This window comes from Hyla sarda, chromosome 3 (genome assembly GCF_029499605.1).
Source record: "Hyla sarda isolate aHylSar1 chromosome 3, aHylSar1.hap1, whole genome shotgun sequence".
In the NCBI taxonomy this organism is placed as follows: domain Eukaryota; kingdom Metazoa; phylum Chordata; class Amphibia; order Anura; family Hylidae; genus Hyla; species Hyla sarda.
The window spans coordinates 234,955,671-234,976,501 of NC_079191.1; the positions used below are offsets into that span (position 1 = coordinate 234,955,671).

The window sequence follows — 20,831 nt, forward strand, 5'->3', positions numbered from 1 at the left end:
TTGTTGAAACTATCGCATGTTCAGGGATCCGTGCAATGTAAAGTATAGGACAGTGGTCTACAACCTGCGGACCTCCAGATGTTGCAAAACTACAACACCCAGCATGCCCGGACAGCCGTTGGCTGTCCGGGCATGCTGGGAGTTGTAGTTTTGCAACATCTGGAGGTCCGCAGGTTGTAGACCACTGTTAGAGGAAGTTGTACTCACGTGTCCCCGCCGCTCCGGACCATCACCGCTCGTCACCGCTGCCCGGGATGTCGCCGTTTATTGCTGCCGCTGTGTCCCCGGCATCCGCGCTCTCAGTCGCCGCCATCACGCCGCTCCTATTGGATGACGGAACGGCGTGTGCAGCGACGTGATGACGTCGATGGAGAGCGCCGACGATGCAGAGGATCCCGAAGAGGACGCGCCAGAGCCCCAAGGACAGATAAGTAATTGTCAGCGGACCACACGGGGCACTGTAAACGGCTATCCGGTGGCAGCTGAAGCAGTCTGCGCTGCCGGATAGCCGTTTATGCAATGGCCCGACATCCAAAAGCATCATATATTGATGCTGCCTTCAACATGCATGTTGAAATTATCGTATGTCGGGGCCATCGTAGGTCGAGGGGTCACTGTAAAAACTTTCCAGTAATTGACACAAGGATTCAATCTACCACTTATAGTTATCACCCGTTACATAGACAGATTTCACACCCCTGTGCTGTACTGACTCCTAGGTCACCACATTTACTACCCTTCCATCTATAACAATTATAACTAGGAAAAAAACATTCCGGCACAAGATGACTGCAGGGAGCTGGGGAAATATATTGAATATAAACAAACTTAACTTCAGCTGGTTATCTTATCTGATCAAAAAAACAATAACCCAAACACTAAAAACTAATGATTTAATGTACAAACTGGTGTTCACATAGCTGAAATTATTCAAAAGAATGTACACACAAGACATGTTGACATTTATGCTGATAACATTCATTTCTTTAGAAATAAATATACAATTTACACTTCTTTTAGTTGATTACGTTTTCCTTTTTTTTTTTTAATTGTAATAAAAAAGACTTGAAATAAAAAATAACAATATTTTCATTTCAGAAGTTGTAGTAAACATTGTGATGAGCTGCACAAAAACAGGGACTGAAATGCTGAGAGTTACTTAAAATAAAGCATTTTTGCAATGCAGGAACTTGTTTGGGCAGATGGATGAGTTTATATATAAATAAGATGTAAACGGGAGAGGGCTGCAGCAGATTTCATGGGTAGGACTAGCATTGTAAAAGGTTCAGGGCACATATATAGGATGTAATGCTAATGAGGAGTGTCCTTGATGTGGGCACACACTGCATAGTATTGAGGAACTCAGATTAGAGAAGAGATTTCCTATTGACACCTGCAGAATCCCACCCCTTCTGTCCTCCCAGGAGCAGGAAAACCACAGGCCACCACGCTGGCGCCATCCCTGGCTATGTCCAATCAATAAGAACTTATTTCCTGGCCATTTACTGAGGTCACAGCAGTAAACCTCATTAATTATTTCTACTAGTTCAGCCTCAAGTGTGCTTCTGGCATGACAAGAGAAAATTATTTGACTTTTTTTTTTTCCTTATTCTATTTTTATCACTTGCAATCCAAACAAGATAAAAAATAGGCTTTACATCCACTGTTCAATGTGATGCATGAGAATCCGAAGGCATTGGCGACTACTCCAGGCTTTGCTGAATAATCACCTTTACAAATACAAAATTAAAAGGGAAAAAAAAAATAAAAATAAGAAAATGACATTAAGCAGCAGAAATCATCTGCTGACAGTGTCATGGAAATCTGGTCACAGCATATACAATGTTCTCTAAGGCAGATCTGGCCTTTGAGGGAGGGAAGCAATGTAGGTTCTCCAGAGCTTTGTTTCCATGGTAACAGCACAGGTCAATAGCTGCAGTCACACCTTTGCCAGCCTTGATTGCCTCTTGCAACTGTAAAAAAAAAAAACATAGGCACCCATGAAACATAAGTCACTCTGCCACATGGCACTGCATATTTTTATTATGACATGATGAATTCAAATCTTGCCTCTATTGTTCTTAACAAAGAAAAATGCCACCTCCACTATAACACACGCATAAAGAGATCACGTCATACTGAACGAACATGAGACAGCTTTTTTTGTTTGGTTAACTGACGGGGGACGACATGGTCTCCTCAGTCTGGTAGCTGCAAAGTTAAAATCGCTACCTTTCTAAGACGCTTTTCTTTCCCAGTGACAGCGAGTCTCATATCAACAAAGAAGAGCCGTATTGTGTTCAGACACCTTAAACAGGAGACTGAAAATGTGATCGGCAAGTAAAATATCTTTCCCGTTATTAATATTTCAAATCTCCACATCTCATCATCATATAAAAATGATGCAGCTGCTGGGACACCACCCTGCATTAAAACACTGGAGTCTAAACTCTTCTGGAAAAAGGAATTTGGGCCTGTTTCAATCCTTTTTTGTAATGTGTAATTCTAGTATTGAGCACAGCGGTGTTTCATTGCTCTGTCTACAACTACAAATGTTATCTTCATAGAGTGTTTCTAGTCTCCAATAAAAATAACTGTGATTTAAATTATAAACAGAGACAGAACTACTGTGCCTTGAATTACAGTACCACCCTAAAGTCATAAAAATACCAATATCTATTAACTGTGGAACAAAAAGAATCCTATATACTACAGCAAAACATTCTCAAAAAGAAAAAACAAGTTAAAGGTGAAGTCCTACAAATAAAGCAGTTTTGAAGAATATAACAAGGAACTGCAAGTAACAATTCCTCAATATACTCTTATGATTTCTCCATACCAGTAAGCAGCAATTTGGCATAACCTTTAGAATTGAACAACAGACCCTCTGACCGGCCATAGGTTACCATTTAAGGTAGCCTCTAGTATCTCAATGGACTTTAACCCGTCATCCCTGCAACCATGTGGGTTATATTCAGGATGTTCCTAGGGTAATGTGAGAATTTCCTATAACAGGATTTTTATGACTGCATTTCTAGATGTAAGCAATACACCATTGTAGCCAGCATTGCTGTCACAAATGTATCTTGCATTATAAACCTAGTGACAGATTCCCTTTAAGACACGGCTCTAACTGATGACTAACACACTTAGGGTATGTTGATAATTAAAGATGAGCGAAATTACAGTGATTGAATTCGTCACAAACTTCTCGGCTCGGCGGTTGATGCCTTTAGCCTGCATAAATTAGTTCAGCTTTCAGGTGCTCCGGTGGACTGGAGACTCTCCCCTAAGACTGTTTCCATCTTTTTTAGCCCACCGGGGCACCTGAAAGCTGAACTAATTTATGCAGGCTAAAGTCAGCAACCGCCGAGCCGAGAAGTTTGTGAGGAATCGAATCACTGTAACTTCGCTCATCTCTATTGAAAATGTAATTTACTTTCAAATCTGTCTTTAAAAAAATCAGCATTTCCCACTGAAAATTCAGGGAAGTAGAATCCATGTGGTTTTCCCAATAAAAAATCATGAACAAGCCCTTACATGGCGCACTTGGAAAACTGGAAACGGGGGCAGCAGTCTTCTCTATGGGAGAGATTTATCAAAACCTGTGCAAAGAAGAAATTGCCCAATTGCCCAAAGCAACCAATCAGATCGCTTATTTCATTTTGCAGAGGCCATGTTAAAAATGAAAGAAGCGATCTGATTGGTTGCTATGGGCAACTGGGCAACTTTTCCTCTGGACAGGTTTTGATAAATCTCCCCCTATTTGTGTATTTGTTATTTTCTGATTTAAGCTAAAGAAACTGTAAATCTCAAAGCCAGTCACAACTATTCATATAAATACATTTACAATATAAACACGGCAATGCATGCAATCTATTACATGCAGGAACCATTTGACACAATGTTTTCAGCTAAACAAGTTCTAAACAAATTAAAAATTATTTAGGATAACTTTACAAGTGTATCCCTAATTGTTAGTTTGTCAGCTTAATGCAAGGAGCTGTCATAAAGGAACAGGAGAGTAATTGAAAGTAATTGTCATATTTGCTCCACCACTGTATTCATAAAATCAGAGTTTAAAAAAAATGTTTTACCATGTACCTGTGTGAGGCTTTGTTGTACAATGTATTAGTACATATACTAACCTTTGCCAAGTCTAACAAGTTTCCTTTCAGCTGAGCCTAGAAAAAGAACAGACAAGATTTATTAGAAAAATATACAAAGCTTTTACAAAACAACATTTCAAGGCTCTGTTCACATTGCATTTAAGCCTTTCGTGATGGGATAAAGTATTGATATATGCCCTTTATGTTTGTATCCCTCACCAGGATTTTAATACAAAAAAGCCTACATTATATGGGGGCATTATTGTGGGCATTTTAATAATAAATAGATCTCAGAGGTATGTGATTGGCTCAGTCAGCTTCAAATGGGTAGATCTTTTGCTGTACTTTATTTGTCAACATTGAGGACATCATTAATCCTGACAAAATCTCCATTTAATAAAAAAAAACATCCTTGCAAAAACTTGCAAGGAACCTCCACCATTCTTAACTGTTGCCTGCAGACACTCATTATTGTACTGCTCTCCAGGTCTTCAACAAAATAGCTAAATATTTCACATCTGGACTCACCAGTCCAGAGAATATGCTGCCATTTCCAGTTCCTTTGTTTTTGTGCAGAGTTGAGTTTCTTGGCCTTGTTTCCATGTCAAGGTACAACTTTTTGGTCACAAATCCTTTATGAGGACCACTTCTGGACAGACTCTTAACAGTAGATGAATGTATCTTGGTCCCACTTGTTTCTGCAAGTTTTGAGCTAATGACACTGCTGGACATCTTCTGATTTGAAGGGAAGTTAGCAAGATCTGCTGCACTTTTTGCTGCGAGTTCCCTGCTTATTTTTTTCTTCTTTAAAAAGGCTTAAAGGGATACTCCACCGGAAAACATCTTATCCCCTATCCAAAGGAGTAGTAGTGTAGTAATATAGTTTAGTGTCTACAGTTTTTATGCAGATCTATGCATCGCCATGCTAACTGACCATAGATAATACTTAATATACAGGGTGGGCCATTTATATGGATACACCTTAATAAAATGGGAATGGTTGGTGATATTAACTTCCAGTTGATGATTTTAGTCTGCATAAATTAGTTTAGCTTTCAGGTGCTCACGTGGGCTGGAAAAGGTGGACACAGTCCTAGGAGACTCTTTCCTAGGACTGTATCCACCTTTTCCAGACCACCGGAGCACCTGAAAGCTGAATTAATTTATGCAGGATAAGTCAGCAACTGCCGAGCCGAGAAGTTCGTCACAAATCGAATTTACTGTAAGTTCGCTCATCTCTAGTGGTGACATGGCGGCCATTTTGAAGTCGGCCATTTTGAATCTAACTTGTTTTTTCAATAGGAAGAGGGTCATGTGACACATCAAACATATTGGGAATTTCACAAGAATAACAATGATGTGCTTGGTTTTAACGTAACTTCATTCTTTCATGAGTTATTTACAAGTTTCTGACCACTTATAAAATGTGTTCAATGTGCTGCCCATTGTGTTGGATTGTCAATGCAACCCTCTTCTCCCACTCTTCACACACTGATAGCAACACCGCAGGAGAAATGCTAGCACAGGCTTCCAGTATCATTAGTTTCAGGTGCTGCACATCTCGTATCTTCACAGCATAGACAATTGCCTTCAGATGACCCCAAAGATAAAAGTCAGATCGGGAGACCTTGGGGGCCATTCAACTGGCCTACGACGACCAATCCACTTTCCAGGAATCTGTTCATCTAGGAATGCTCGGACCTGACACCCATAATGTGGTGGTGCACCATCTTGCTGGAAAAACTCAGGGAACGTGCCAGCTTCAGTGCATAAAGAGGGAAACACATCATCATGTAGCAATTTTGCATATCCAGTGGCCTTGAGGTTTCCATTGATGAAGAATGGCCCCACTATCTTTGTACCCCATATACCACACCATACAATCAATGTTTGTGTTCCAACAGTATTGGAGGGATCTCTCCAATGTGGGTTAGTATCAGACCAATAGCGGTGGTTTTGTTTGTTAAGTTCACCATTCACATAAAAGTTTGCCTCATCACTGAACTAAATCTTCTGCGTAAACTGAGGGTCCTGTTCCAATTTTTGTTTTGCCCATTCTGCAAATTCAGTGCGCCGATCTGGGTCATCCTCGTTGAGATGCTGCAGTAGCTGGAGTTTGTAAGGGTGCCATTTGTGAATAGCTAATATCCGCCAAAGGGATGTTCGACTAATGCCACTCTCCAGTGACATGCGGCGAGTGCTACGCTGTGGGCTCTTGCTGAATGAAGCTAGGACAGCCACTGATGGTTCTTCATTAGTGACAGATTTCATGCGTCCACATTTTTGCAAATCCATCACTGAACCAGTTTCACGAAACTTAGCAAGCAGTTTGCTAACTGACTGTAGCATGGGAGATGGGTGGTCTCGTAGGGTGTCTTGCATTGAAATCTGCTGCAATGACCCAGTTACTGCGTTCACCAGACATCAACACAATTTCTATCCACTCCTCACGTGTTAACCTCGACGACATGTCAATGGCTGTAAACAAAGAGAAACTTGTAAATAGCTTATGAAAGAATAAAGTTACATTAAAACCAAGCACATCATTGTTTTTCTTGTGAAATTCCCAATAAGTTTGACGTGTCACATGACCCTCTTCCTATTGAAAAAACAAAACTTGAATTCAAAATGGCCGACTTCAAAATGGCCGCCATGGTCACCACCCATGTTGAAAAGTTTCCCCCCTCACATATACTAATGTGCCACAAACAGGAAGTTAATATCACCAAGCATTCCCATTTTATTAAGGTGTATCCATGTAAATGGCCCACCCTGTATATATACAGTAATGGCCGTAAATGTTGGCACCCCTGACATTTTCAAGAAAGTATTTCTCACAGAAAAGGATTGCAGTAACACATGTTTTGCTTTACACATGTTTATTCCCTTTGTGTGTATTGGAACTAAACCAAAAAAGGGAGGAAAAAAATCTAATTGGACATAATGTCACACCAAACTCCAAAAATGGGCTGGACAAAATTATTGGCACCCTTTCAAAATTGTGGAAAAATTTAATTATTTTAAGCATGTGATGTTCCTTTAAACTCAACTGGGGCAAGTAACAGGTGTGGGCAACATAAAAATCACACCTGAAAGCAGATAAAAAGGAGAGAAGATCACTTAGTCTTTGCATTGTGTGTCTGTGTGTGCCACACTAAGCATGGACAACAGAAAGAGGAGAAGAGAACTGTCTGAGGACTTGAGAACTAAAATTGTGGAAAAATATCAACAATCTCAAGGTTTCAAGTCCATCTCCAGAGATCTAGATTTGCCTTTGTCCACAGTGCGCAACATTATCAAGAAGTTTGCAACCCATGGCACTGTAGCTAATCTCCCTGGGCATGGACGGAAGAGAAACATTTATGAAAGGTGTCAACGCAGGATAGTCCGCATGGTGGATAAGCAGCCCCAAACAAGTTCCAAAAACATTCAAGCTGTCCTGCAGGCTCAGGGAGCATCAGTGTCAGCGTGAACTATCCGTCGACATTTAAATGAAATTAAACACAGATACTTAAAAAGCATGACTACATATTACCAAAATGAACTTGAGTAAGCCAAAATCCTTCTGGGAAAACGTCCTGTGGACAGATGAGACCAAGATAGAGCTTTTTGGTAAAGCACATCATTCTACTGTTTACTGAAAACGGAATGAGGCCTACAAAGAAAAGAACACAGTACCTACAGTGAAATATGGTGGAGGTTCACTGATGTTTTGGGTTGGTTTGCTGCCTCTGTCACTGGGTGCCTTGAATGTGTGCAAGGCATCATGAATTTTAAGGATTACCAACGGATTTCAGGTTGCACTGTACAGCCCAGTGTCAGAAAGCTGGGTTTTTTCGTTCAAGATCTTGGGTCTTCCAGCAGGACAATGACCCCAAACATACATCAAAAAGCACCCAAAGGGCTGGAGAGTTCTGAAGTGGCCAGCAATGAGTTCAGATCTAAATCCCATTGAACACCTGTGGAGAGAACTTAAAATTGCTGTTGGGAAAAGGTGCCCTTCCAATAAGAGAGACCTGGAGCAGTTTGCAAAACCTGTGTCACTGCAAAACCTGTGTCACTGCAATTCTTTTCTGTGAGAAAGGCTTCATTTTCTAGAAAAATTTCAGGGGTGCCAACATTTACGGCCATGACTGTATGTATATGTGTATATATATATATATATATATGTGTATATATATATATATATATATATATATGTGTATATATATATATATATATATATATATATATATATATATATATATATATATATATATATACCGTATATACTCGAGTATAAGCCGACCCGAGTATAAGCCGAGACCCCTAATTTCAACCCAAAATCCCAGGAAAAGTTATTGACTCGAGTATAAGCCTAGGGTGGGAAATACCTCATCCCCCCCTGTCATCATCCAGACCCGTCATTAACATCCTCATCATCCCACACATCCCCCCTTCATCATCCCCTTGTCATCATCCCACACATCCCCTTATCATCCCACACATCCCCCCTTCATCATCCCCTTGTCATCATCCCACACATCCCCTTATCATCCCACACATCCCCCCTTCATCATCCCCTTGTCATCATCCCCTTGTCATCATCCCACACATCCCCTTATCCCACACATCCCCCCTTCATCATCCCCTTGTCATCATCCCACACATCCCCTTATCATCCCACACATCCCCCCTTCATCATCCCCTTGTAATCATCCCACACACCCCCCCCTTCATCATCCCCACCCCCCTTCATCATCCCCACACCCCCCTTCATCATCCCACACACCCCCCTTCATCATCCTCTTCTCATCATTCGCCCTCAGTGGTCTTCAACCTGCGGACCTCCAGAGGTTTCAAAACTACAACTCCCAGCCATCGGCTGTCCGGGCTTGCTGGGAGTTGTAGTTTTGAAACCTCCGGAGGTCCGCAGGTTGAAGACCACTGCGGCCTTCAACATGCGGACCTCCAGAGGTTTCAAAACTACAACTCCCAGCAAGCCCGGGCAGCCATCGGCTGTCCGGGCTTGCTGGGAGTTGTAGTTTTGAAACCTCCGGAGGTCCGCAGGTTGAAGACCACTGCGGCCTTCAACATGCGGACCTCCAGAGGTTTCAAAACTACAACTCCCAGCAAGCCCGGGCAGCCATCGGCTGTCTGGGCTTGCTGGGAGTTGTAGTTTTGAAACCTCCGGAGGTCCGCAGGTTGAAGACCACTGCGGCCTTCAACATCATCCAGCCCCCTCTCACCCCCCTTTAGTTCTGAGTACTCACCTCCGCTCGGCGCTGGTCCGGTCCTGCAGGGCTGTCCGGTGAGGAGGTGGTCCGGTGAGGAGGTGGTCCGGGCTGCTATCTTCACCGGGGGCGCCTCTTCTCCGCGCTTCCGGCCCGGAATAGAGCCGTTGCCTAGACAACGACGCATCTGCGTCGTTGTTAAGGCAACGTGACTATTCTGAGGCCGGGCCCGAAGCGCTTAGAAGAGGCCTCCCCGGTGAAGATAGCAGCCCGGACCACCTCCTCACCGGACCACCTCCTCACCGGACAGCCCTGCAGGACCGGACCAGCGCCGAGCGGAGGTGAGTACTCAGAACTAAAGGGGGGTGAGAGGGGGCTGGATGATGTTGAAGGCCGCAGTGGTCTTCAACCTGCGGACCTCCGGAGGTTTCAAAACTACAACTCCCAGCAAGCCCGGACAGCCGATGGCTGCCCTGGCTTGCTGGGAGTTGTAGTTTTGAAACCTCTGGAAGTCCGCAGGTTGAAGACCACTGCGGGTGGGGGAGTTCACTCGAGTATAAGCCGAGGGGGGTGTTTTCAGCACGAAAAATCGTGCTGAAAAACTCGGCTTATACTCGAGTATATACGGTATATCCTCCATAAAACAAGGCCTTAAACAGTCACATCAATGAAAAAAATTTTAATCATTGCTGTTAAAGGGCAAAAAGGCAAAAAAGAAACAAACTAAAAAGAAAAAAAAAACAATAAGTGTGTCATTATAAGGGTTTTCACATAAAGAAAAGTACAGTAAATGATGAGGATTCCTGTTTATCTCCCATTTAATATTGAACTGTGGACAGCAGCACAACTGTCCCGCCAAATTCCAGCATTACACTCCTGTACAATACCTTCTCTAATACACAAGCACCCTAAGCCTTAGAATATAAGGAAGCCTGCATATGCAGAGGCACCAGTAAGAGCGAACAGAGAGGAGACATACCTACACATGTGACCACCCAAGTTATTAGCAGCATTGGAATTTTGAAACAGAGGGAGTTTATGCAGGAGGCCTGAGCTGATACTGTATTTTGATCATGTAACTGGATTTCATTCAATCACACTTTTAAAGCACTACCAGTCTTGGTAATTAAGAGGTTAAAAGCAGAAAAAAAACAGAAATGTGTTCACTAGATAAATTATTTATGCTGGTAAATAATATAACAGACATAATAAATTCATTCATTTATTCATGTAAGACATGCGTAGGTTAATTAAACTGTTTTCTTTCGAGCCATCACATGGCCAGAAGCGTGGTCAGAAACATAGTTATTACCTGTTTGACCTGCTCCATCCATGCTTCTCTTCCTACAAACCCCTGGTGAAGAACAACAGGGGCACAGTTCAGACTGAAAGATGTACCACTGTACTTCCCATTGATGAACGGCTGCAGGTCTGAGTTCAGCTGAAATACAGTTACCAAACATTGTTCTAGTCATGATTACAGTCTAGCATGTCTACAGCTATATTCACAATAAGTACCAGGATATAGAACAAACTACTGATTTAAATAATTGTTTGAATAGTACAAGTACATGGTTAATGGTGTGACGGACCCCTCAATCTAAAAGTTGTGGTATTAAGGCTGTTATTTGTTATTGCATTTAACAATTACTGGAAAAATGTTACCATTACAAAAGAACCACTTACCTCCATGGAACAAATAGGCTAGTCTACACATCTATTTAAAAAATGGCCAATGCTACAAGAAACTTAAAGAGATGAAAATAAATAATAATTTTAATTTCTTAAGGAGGACCTGGGGCAAACACAAAATTGAGCTTAGAGACCCCCTTTCTGCACGTTCACAGGGTCCCAATCAGCTGACATGATGGCTCGAGGGTCCACACACCGGTTTGGCACTCCGAGTATACAGGTAGCCTGTATAAGCCGAACAATGATAACACTGATCAATGCTATGTTATAGCACAGCATTGAACAGTGTTTGTAATTAAAAGATTGCATATAATAGTCCCCTATCATGAAAAAAAATAGTGTCTGTACCTGTGTGTGACGGTTTTCTCACAATTCTTATGGGTTTTTCACCCCAATATTTATTTTTAACAGCATACAAAATGTCTCAGATTTTTCCCAGGTTGCAATACGGCCGAGACCTGGCTCACTAGTCATCTGATGACAGAGAGCCTGTCTGCTTCAAAGGGTGGAGCGATCGCTTGGTGGGGGAGAGATCAACTGCAACTAATGCAACAGCTGTAGGCACCCTGATTGAAAACCACAGGTCTTTTGAATGGATGCAGCTAATTTATGTTTTAATGGGTGGGGTGGCTGATGTGTGGGAGGGAGGAAAATGGAATTATGGGATTTGTAGGCAAAAAAGAAAAACAAACAGGAAATTCCAGTTCACAAAAAGCTAGCAATAGTATTATGGTGGACTCACAAAACAGCCCCAAGACAAGCGCAGATCCTTCCTAAGCATGTCCATTACTGTCTGCCAGGTACTTACTAAAATCACTTTATGGTGGAGAACCCCTGGATGTAGGGCATACATTTATGCCCTGCGTCTGCAACAGTTCTTTAAAGCGACCTTAGAAGTTGAGCCTACTCTAAAGATCAGCAGCCAGTACTCAGCATTAACCCCTTAGATCCTGCAATCAAAGTAGATCACAAGATCTAAGATGGCTAAAATAATGTTGCTGGTTGGTTGTGGTGGCTGATCGGGACCTCCACAATGAAATTGCGGGGTCCCCATCAGTTAAGAAGATGTCTAGAGGGGCTCTACCTGCCTCCATGTCATCACATCATCACTGCGGATATACAGGCAGCCTGTATAGGCACAGCACCAATAAAACTGAACGATGCTATGCTACGGCATAGTATTAAACAATGTTTGCAATCAAAAGATTTCATGTAATAGTCCCCTATGGGGACAAAAACTTGTGAAAAAAGTGTTAATAACTATGGATAGAAAACAAAATGGACCTATCGATGGAGGGGCGATAAAAAAGTTATATACACAATTGATCTCCTAAGTGATCACAAATGAACCTAAATTTACCATCTACTAAGTGCATAAACTATGCAGATTCAAAACCTCAACCCACTGGTCTCATCACTATGTGAAGGGACTGAGTAATTCTCTTGCTCGAATATGCATACTGCATGCCCTACTGCTGCTTGTCTTGGGAGCAGTGTTGCAGCACTCTACACTTACTCTATACACTCAGATCAGGGGAGTGTGTAGAGCGAGATTTTAATATCACTTCCATGGTCTGAGTGTGTAGAGCGAGTGTGGACGGCAGCCACACCACTCCCAAGACAAGTGCACTAATGTATGCAGAATCACTAAGTCCTTTCACATACTGATGAGATTAGTGGGTTGAGGTTTCTATTCTGCATAGGCACTTGCATAAAAGTAACGTTTTATTAGTTTTTGCACTTAGTGAATGGTAAATTTAGGGTAATTTGTGATCATTTAGGTGATCAATTGTGTATATAAAATAAATGTAACTAAGCCCTTTCCCTTATAGTTAAAATTACTCTCCTGTTCTCTTTTCTGAAATAAAATAATGTACAAAAAAATAAACATAAGTGGTATTGCCGAGTGCAGAAATGTCTGGACTATTCAGAAATAATGTTAATTAAACGATACAGTGAATGGCGTAAATGCAAAAACAATACCAGAGTCCAGAATTGCTTATTTTTAATCGTATAATAAATATTAGGTAAAAAAAAATAAACGGTAAAGATAAAAACTGCACATTACGCACAAACAAATGAGCCCTCATACAGCCCCATATATGAAAAAATTTAATTGTTATAGGGGTCATAAGATAACAACTTTATATTCATATTCATAAAACAAAACCTATTTAATTTTGGGTATCGTTGTATTCATATAGACCTACAGAATAAAGATAATGGCCCTCATTTACTAACAGGATTCCAACTCTTTTTGTCGGGTTTTGCACCTAAATTTGTATGAGTTTTTACAACACGTTTTTTTTTTCCTATTGTTTCAGTAATAATGGTGAATCATAAAAAATATATATACTAATTTTAACACATCTATCCATATGTGTGTGTATACATATATGTATAAAAAAATATATATATTTATATAGATATTTTATTAATTGTATTAATCTCTCTGTCTTTCTCTCTATATATATATATATGTCTCTATACATATATATTTTCACAAATTATTATTTTTTTCTTTTCCCAGTTCTTATTTTAAAAATCTGTCGCACTGCGAAAGAATTTTCATTGCGACAGATTTATGCATGTGCCAGATTTTAATGTGTGACAGTATTAACCCTGCGACAGATTTTACCATGCGACAGATGACCCCTGCGACAGAAATTACCATGCAACAGATTTTTTCCCTGCAACTAAAAAGATCGGGAAAAGTGCGACAGATTAGTAAATACCAAGAGAAAAAAAGGCTGGAAAAGCAAAAGTCAAACACAAACCGACACTCCAGGGCCAATGTGTCATTTTTACTATATAGTTAACTGTGTAGAAATGCAAACATTTGCTAAATGTTTCAGATACGTCAGCAGTGAGCCTGTTTTGACAGAAACTATGACAAAGAAAGACTTCCTGCTGCCTTAATATCTAATGAGAAGTAATAACAGGATCCCACTTTTCACATCATTGGTCTAGTCCTGAGCAGACAAGAGAGGAGAGTTGAGCAGGGATGTGATGTCACAGCTACAAGCCAGACAGCTCAGCTGATTGGGTGATATCTGTGCACTATGGCTAATTACATTATATTAGTAACACCATAGACAGGTTGTTTCTTTCACCAGACAACTCTTTTAAGTTTAATGGGAAACTGTTGTGTCTTCCATTAATTCGATTTATCATGTATTTACTGTATATTAATCACACACAGAGATTTTTTAAACATGGAGTAGAAAATTAATGGTTATATTAAAGGACAACTACAGCGGCATTACATTTATCCCATATCCACAGGATAGGGGATAAATGTTTGATCGCGGGGGGGTCCGACCGCTGGGACCCCCCCCCCCGATCTCCCTAACGGGGCGCCGCCATAAGCGCTCATGGTGAGTGCTAAGGCGCATAGTGTCGACCTAGAGGTCGACAGTGACTCCCCGTCTCCTCCCCGTCCCCATACAGTTCTATGGGGGATGTGGGGAGGCACGAATGCTGCCTCCCCGCCTCTGCCATAGAGATGAATGGAGGAGGCGTGCCGGCCGCAACGTCATGCTGCGGCGGCTGGCATGCGGCCCCGTGGCCCCGTACAGGAGATCGCCGGGGGCCCCATCGTTCGGACCCCCCGCGATCAAACACTTATCCCCTATCTTGAGGATAGGGGATAAGTGTTTGTAACGCTGCAGATGTCCTTTAATATGATGAACAGTACGCACAACAAATATACTTAAAATCATAATCAATTAACCATTAAATTAACCCAATAAATATTTCTTTTGTAAGAAGTATATTTATAAATTTTTTATACATTACTTTTTTTATTTGTCTACATTCTGTATAAATTCCCACTAGTGAACAGTACTTTGAAATATAACAAGAAAGAGTCATTGCTGTCACCCAGAGGATTCCATGATGCTCCTGGGCACAAGTTGAACTTCAGGGAATACATCACTATAGTGCAGTGAACATTGAAAATACTATTAAATTATGTATGTAAAATCTGTTGTTTCCCCATTACCACTTAAGGCCTAAAAACATTTTATCTTCAACTTAAAGAACATACGTTACGGATTCCTTTAACATTTTGCTTATAGTCCTAATTAGAGACATACATGTTAATCAGGTGCTCAAGAATATGAGGGGGATCAGGAAACTACAAACTAAAGGGAAAGGAAAATGTGTCCTGTTTATTCAACACTAGTTTACCCTTGGATGAAGGGCCCCATACAGCCCCCCCCCCCCCCCCCACACACACACACACCTCAAACACAGACATGCACACTTTTACTAATTACGATCTTGCACCGTATCATGTATCTAATAACTTCTGCCAAAAGGTGTTAAAGCCTGCCACCACGACTCTTTTGACAGAACCCTAATTTATGTTAATTTAAAAATTTCTTAATAAATCTAGAAATAAATAGGTTCACAGAGGGAGCCTGTTCCCTCTCTTTAACAGATTAGATGCTGTGGTTAATACTAACTATTGCATCTTAGGCGTTAAACCGCCAGGATCAGATTTATCTCTGATCCAAGCCTTTATAGTTACATACTGATGGCAGGTTACTCCTATGCCTCTACTGACATGTTTATTTAACCCCTTAAGGACGCAGGGCGTACAGGTACGGCCTGACGGCCTGGTACTTAAGGACTCAGGGCGTACCTGTATGCAGGTCAGTTAGTGGACTAGGGCGGGTTAGGGTAGGAAGTCAAGACCACATGTGCTTTACTTGCCTCCAAAACTAAAAGCACCAGTGAGGGCGAGGAAGACCCCACATTTTTGTTATCTTCCCCGTCATCTTCTGATGATGAGACACCAAGGCGGCAGAGATACCGCCATGCGGGACCACAAACCTCCTCTGCTCCTTACCCTGTGCCCCATGCTAGTGCGAGTCCTCCTGGCACCTGTACTAGTCAAACCGCCCCAGCCAAGTTCACTGGTTCCCTATACCGGAGAACTTGTCTGGACTCAGCCAGTGGACCACAAGCCCGTTATTCCTGAGTTTGTAGACTATTTTAGGTATTATTTCAGTGACAACTTTGTCAATCTGATGGTTAACCAGACGAATCTGTACGTCCAACAGTTCGCCGCAAACCCAGGCTTCTTTTTAGCTAGGTCCAATGGCTGGTTCCCAGTCAATGCAGCTGAAATTAGGACATTTTGGGGCCTTGTGATGCATATGGGCCTAGTTATAAAACCCAGTGTCAGGCAATACTGGAGCAGGGACATCCTCTACCAGACCCCACCCTACAGAACGGCCATGACACATACCCAGTTCAAGGCCATTCGGAAATGTTTGCATTATGCTGATAATGCGGCATGTCCCCACCAATGTGATCCCGCGTATGACCGCCTGTATAAAATCATGCCGGTCATCAATCACTTCAGGGCCAAATTTTGGGAGGCCTATGTCCCTGGAAGGGAGGTCTCTATTGATGAGTCTCTCATTAGCTTTAAGGGGAGACTCATCTTCCACCAGTACATTCCAACTAAGCGGGCAGGTGTGAAGATGTATAAACTTTGCGAGAGTACCTCAGGGTACACTTGCAAGTTTATAGTGTACAAGGGAAAAGATTACCGTATTGAACCTCAGAATGTCCCCCCACTCTTTGCACCTATTGCTAGATAAAGGTTACCACCATTACGTGGATAACTTTTATACCAGTATTCCTCTTTTCACATCCCTTGCCTCCAGATCCACGGTCACTTGTGGGACAGTGCGGAAGAATCAAAGAGGCCTTCTGACCTATCCCCTCCAGACTCCTATCCCCCGGGGTGAGTCCCATGCCTTTTCCCATGAAAACCTGTTCCTGGTCAGGTATAAGGATTAGAGGGATGTCCTTATGTTGTCCACAATTCATGCGAACAGCAGCACCCCTGTCCCTGTGTGAGGTACCGCGGGACTGGTCCTCAAGCCTGATTGTATTCTGGACTACAATTAGTATATGGGGAGAGTTGATCTCTGATCAAGTCCTCAAGCCGTATGATGCCATGCGGAAAACACGGGTATGGTAAAAAAAAAGTTGCGGTCTCCATGGTACAGGTTGTCATGTACAACTGGCAACACAGGGACGGTCCTGCAGTTCCAAGAGGAAGTTCTAAAGGCCCCAATCTTTGGTGACCGCTGAAGAGGGGGCCAAAGCACCTCTGGAACTGTGGGCCCCCGGATTTTCCCAGACCAACACTTTCCAGGTGAGGTTTCTCACAGAAAAGCCCCTCAAATTCACTTCAAGCTTAACTGGTCCCTGAAAAATTCAGATTTTGAATTTTAGTTGAAAATTTTTAAAAATGCTGCTATACTTTGAAGCCCTCTAATGTCCTCAAAAAGTAAAAACATGTCAACTTTATGATGCCAACATTAAGTTGACATATTGTACATGCGAATCAATATATAATTTATTTGGAATATCCATTTTCCTTACAAGCAGAGAGTTTCAAAGTTAGAAAATTTCAAAATTTTCATGATATTTGGGGATTTTTCACCAAGAAAGGATGTAAGTAACGACAAAAATTTACCACTATGTTAAAGTGGAATATGTCATGAAAAAAACAATCTCTGAATCATAATGAAAAGTAAAAGCATCTCAGAGTTATTAAAGGGGTTATCCACCATAAGGTGATAATAGTACATACCTGGCAGACAGTAATGGACATGCTTAGGAAGGATCTGCGCTTGTCTTGGGCTAAATGGCTATGCTGTGAGATTACCAGAACACTGTTGCTTGCTTTCTGTGAACTTGTATTTCCTGTTTTCAGTTTTCTTGTTTGCCTACAAATCCCATGATACCATTTTCCTTCTTCCCACACATCAGCTACCCCACTCATTGAAACATAAATGACTGTAGACCTGTGGTTTTCAATCAGGATGCCTCCAGCTGTTGCATTACTTGCAGATTGCTCTCTCCACCCATTGAAGCAGACAGGCTCTCTGTCATCAGATGACTAGTGAGTCAGGTCTCGACCGCATTGCAAGCTGGGAAAAATCCGAGACAGCAGTCATTTTGTATGCTGGTAAAAATAAATATTGGGGTGAAAATTACATAAGAATTGTGAGAAAACCGTCACACACAGGTACAGACACTATATTATAAACTACACTAACTTTACAGCTCCTGTAGCATAGTCAAATAAAAAAAATTCCCAGAATACCACTTTAATGGATAAAGTGACAGTGGTCAGATTTGCAAAAAAGGGCTGAGTCCTTAAGGTGAAAATGGACCTTAAGGGGTTAAGGAACTGTAGAGCATTGCTACAGAACAAAAAATATACATGCAGTGTTACCAAATGGTTAATGAAAAGTGCTGTGCAGATCTGCCATTAAACATATGACGCTATATATCCAAGCCGGACAGAGAATTGGAAAATGGGGTGTACATCTACAACCAGGAAGGAGTTTTTTTACTTTTTAGAAACATTTTTGCCTTGATTTTTATTGTATAGGATTGTGATGTCACAATTCCATGCATGCACAATTAAAGTATGCTCTACCGCCATGATGTCACAATAGCGTGTGTGTGAATTTCTACATTAAACAGGCTCTGTTGTTTCAATAAACTTTGCTTCCTCCTAGACTCATTATTCAGTTAGAAAAAAAGTTCAGGTTTATCTAAAGATGGATAAGCTTGCTGAGGGAGAAAGTTACAGCTGGCCACAAAAGTCTAAAGAGAGAGGAGAGGGAAAAAAAAGGGAGGGATGGATGGAGATGGAGACATATGCAGAAACACACAAAGACTGCAGGAGCTTTTAGTGAGTACTAGATTTCACCGCAGTGTTGGACTTACAGCTTACACAGTGCTGCTCTATAATGTCCTTCATACAGCTGCTGCTTCTTAAGGAAGTACTATAAAGATTTAGGGGAAGAAGCACCTCCTGTTCTTTGTGTATACCGAGAGATGAGAGATACAGCCTGCATTTATGAAAGAGCAAGAGATACACAAATAAAGTGCTTGTGTATCTCAGGCTCTCCCATGGACAGTGCATGAAGGGGGCATGTCGACAACAGCTGCTCCATGCAAAGGATAGTCAGTGTTCAGAGTACAAATCTCCAAAACACCAGGGCGCCGGGCATAAGCTTGCAGGGGTTCCCAGCGGTTGGACCCACCTGCGGTCAATCACTTATCCCCCATCCTGTGGATTGGGGATAAGAAGAAAAGTACCGGAATTCCCCTTTAAGGCTATCTTTCACACCATTCCAAACTGTGTGATTAAAGTAATATTCTCAAGCATTTAAAGAAAAAGAAAAATTTTATTACAAAGGCGTTCGTACCTGTCTTTAACTGTATTCCAGATGTAACATCTCCGGCCTTCAATGAATTAATTAAATTTTAATCTTTGGAAGACATTAGTCCTATTATATTTGGTATAAAGCCGACACACCATTTAATTTCAATCTGTCATTGCGCACCGACCTTAGTGCTCTCCGCAGAGCTGGAGGCTCCAAATGTGTAGTGTAACAACTACAGGGCCAGAGTATCGTGACGTCACGACTGCGACCCCGTGTGACGTCACGTCCCACCCTCTCAATGCAAGTCTATGGGAGGGGGCGGGATAGGATAGGGGAGAAGATGTATTAGGTCCGGAGTTCCCCTTTAAAGGAGTTATCCAGGCATAAAAAAGAGCTAATTTATTTCAAAAACAGCTCAGTGTCTGTCTCCAGGTTGTGTGTGGTATTACAACTTGGCTTCATTCACTTCACTGGAACTGAGCTGCAGAACCACACCCAACCTGGAGACTTTTTTGAAAGAAATTAGCTTTGGTTTTATATTCCTGGATGACCCCTCTAAAGAGGCAGAGGCACTTGCAGAAACATTTTCCAGTTTTTAATCACTTCTACTTTTAGATATTGATTAGCTAAAGATGAAAGAAAAAATATTAGCCTTAAAACAGAGGCCTCCACACTATGTTTCCAAATGAAGTTATTCACAAACAGGCAGTCCCTGTCTAGTCAACCTTGCACGAGAAATAGTATACTGCTCAAAAAAATAAAGGGAACACTAAGATAACACATCATAGATCTGAATGAATGAATTCATCTTATGAAATACTTTCGTCTTTACATAGTTGAATGTGCTGACAACAAAGTCACACAAAAATTATCAATGGAAATCAAATTTATCAACCCATGGAGGTCTGGATATGGAGTCACACTCAAAATCAAAGTGGAAAACCACACTACAGGCTGATCCAACTTTGATGTAATGTCCTTAAAACAAGTCAAAATGAGGCTCAGTAGTGTGTGTGGCCTCCACGTACCCTTATGACCTCCTAACAACACCTGGACATGCTCCTGATGAGGTGGCGGATGGTCTCCTGAGGGATGTCCTCCCAGACCTGGACTAAAGCATCCGCCAACTCCTGGACAGTCTGTGATGCAACGTGGCATTGGTGGATGGAGCGAGACATGATGTCCCAAATGTGCTCAATCGGATTCAGGTCTGGGGAACGGGCGGGCCAGTCCATAGCATCAAAGCATTCCTTTTGTAGGAACAGCTGACACACTCCAGCCACATGACGTCTAGTATTGTCTTGCATTAGGAGGAACCCAGGGCCAACTGCACCAGCATATGGTCTCACAAGGGGTCTGAAGATCTCATCTCGGTACCTAATGGCAGTAAGGCTACCTCTGGCAAGCACATGATGGGCTGTGCGGCCCCCCAAAGAAATGCCACCCCACACCATTACTGACCCACCGCCAAACCAGTCATGCTGGAAGATGTTGCAGCCAGCAGAACGTTCTCCACGGCATCTCCAGACTCTGTCACATCTGTCACATGCTCAGTGTGAACTTGCTTTCATCTGTGAAGAGCACGCGGCGCCAGTGGCGAATTTGCC

General features: G+C 42.0%; 1 protein-coding gene across 6 annotated transcripts in view; it reads right to left on the reverse strand.

The window, feature by feature from the left end:
* Positions 1–904: 904 nt before the first annotated feature.
* The window catches only part of PDSS2 (decaprenyl diphosphate synthase subunit 2), a 315,097-nt gene continuing 295,170 nt past the window's right edge, over positions 905–20,831 (reverse strand). For all 6 annotated transcript variants that reach the window (XM_056566243.1, XM_056566238.1, XM_056566241.1 and 3 more), the window contains 3 exons: positions 10,635–10,763; positions 4,149–4,184; positions 905–1,973 (listed from right to left, as the gene is read on the reverse strand). In XM_056566243.1, coding sequence (XP_056422218.1) covers positions 1,815–1,973; positions 4,149–4,184; positions 10,635–10,763 — 324 coding nt within the window. In that variant the 3' untranslated portion in view covers positions 905–1,814. The remainder of the gene's footprint in view (positions 1,974–4,148; positions 4,185–10,634; positions 10,764–20,831) is intronic.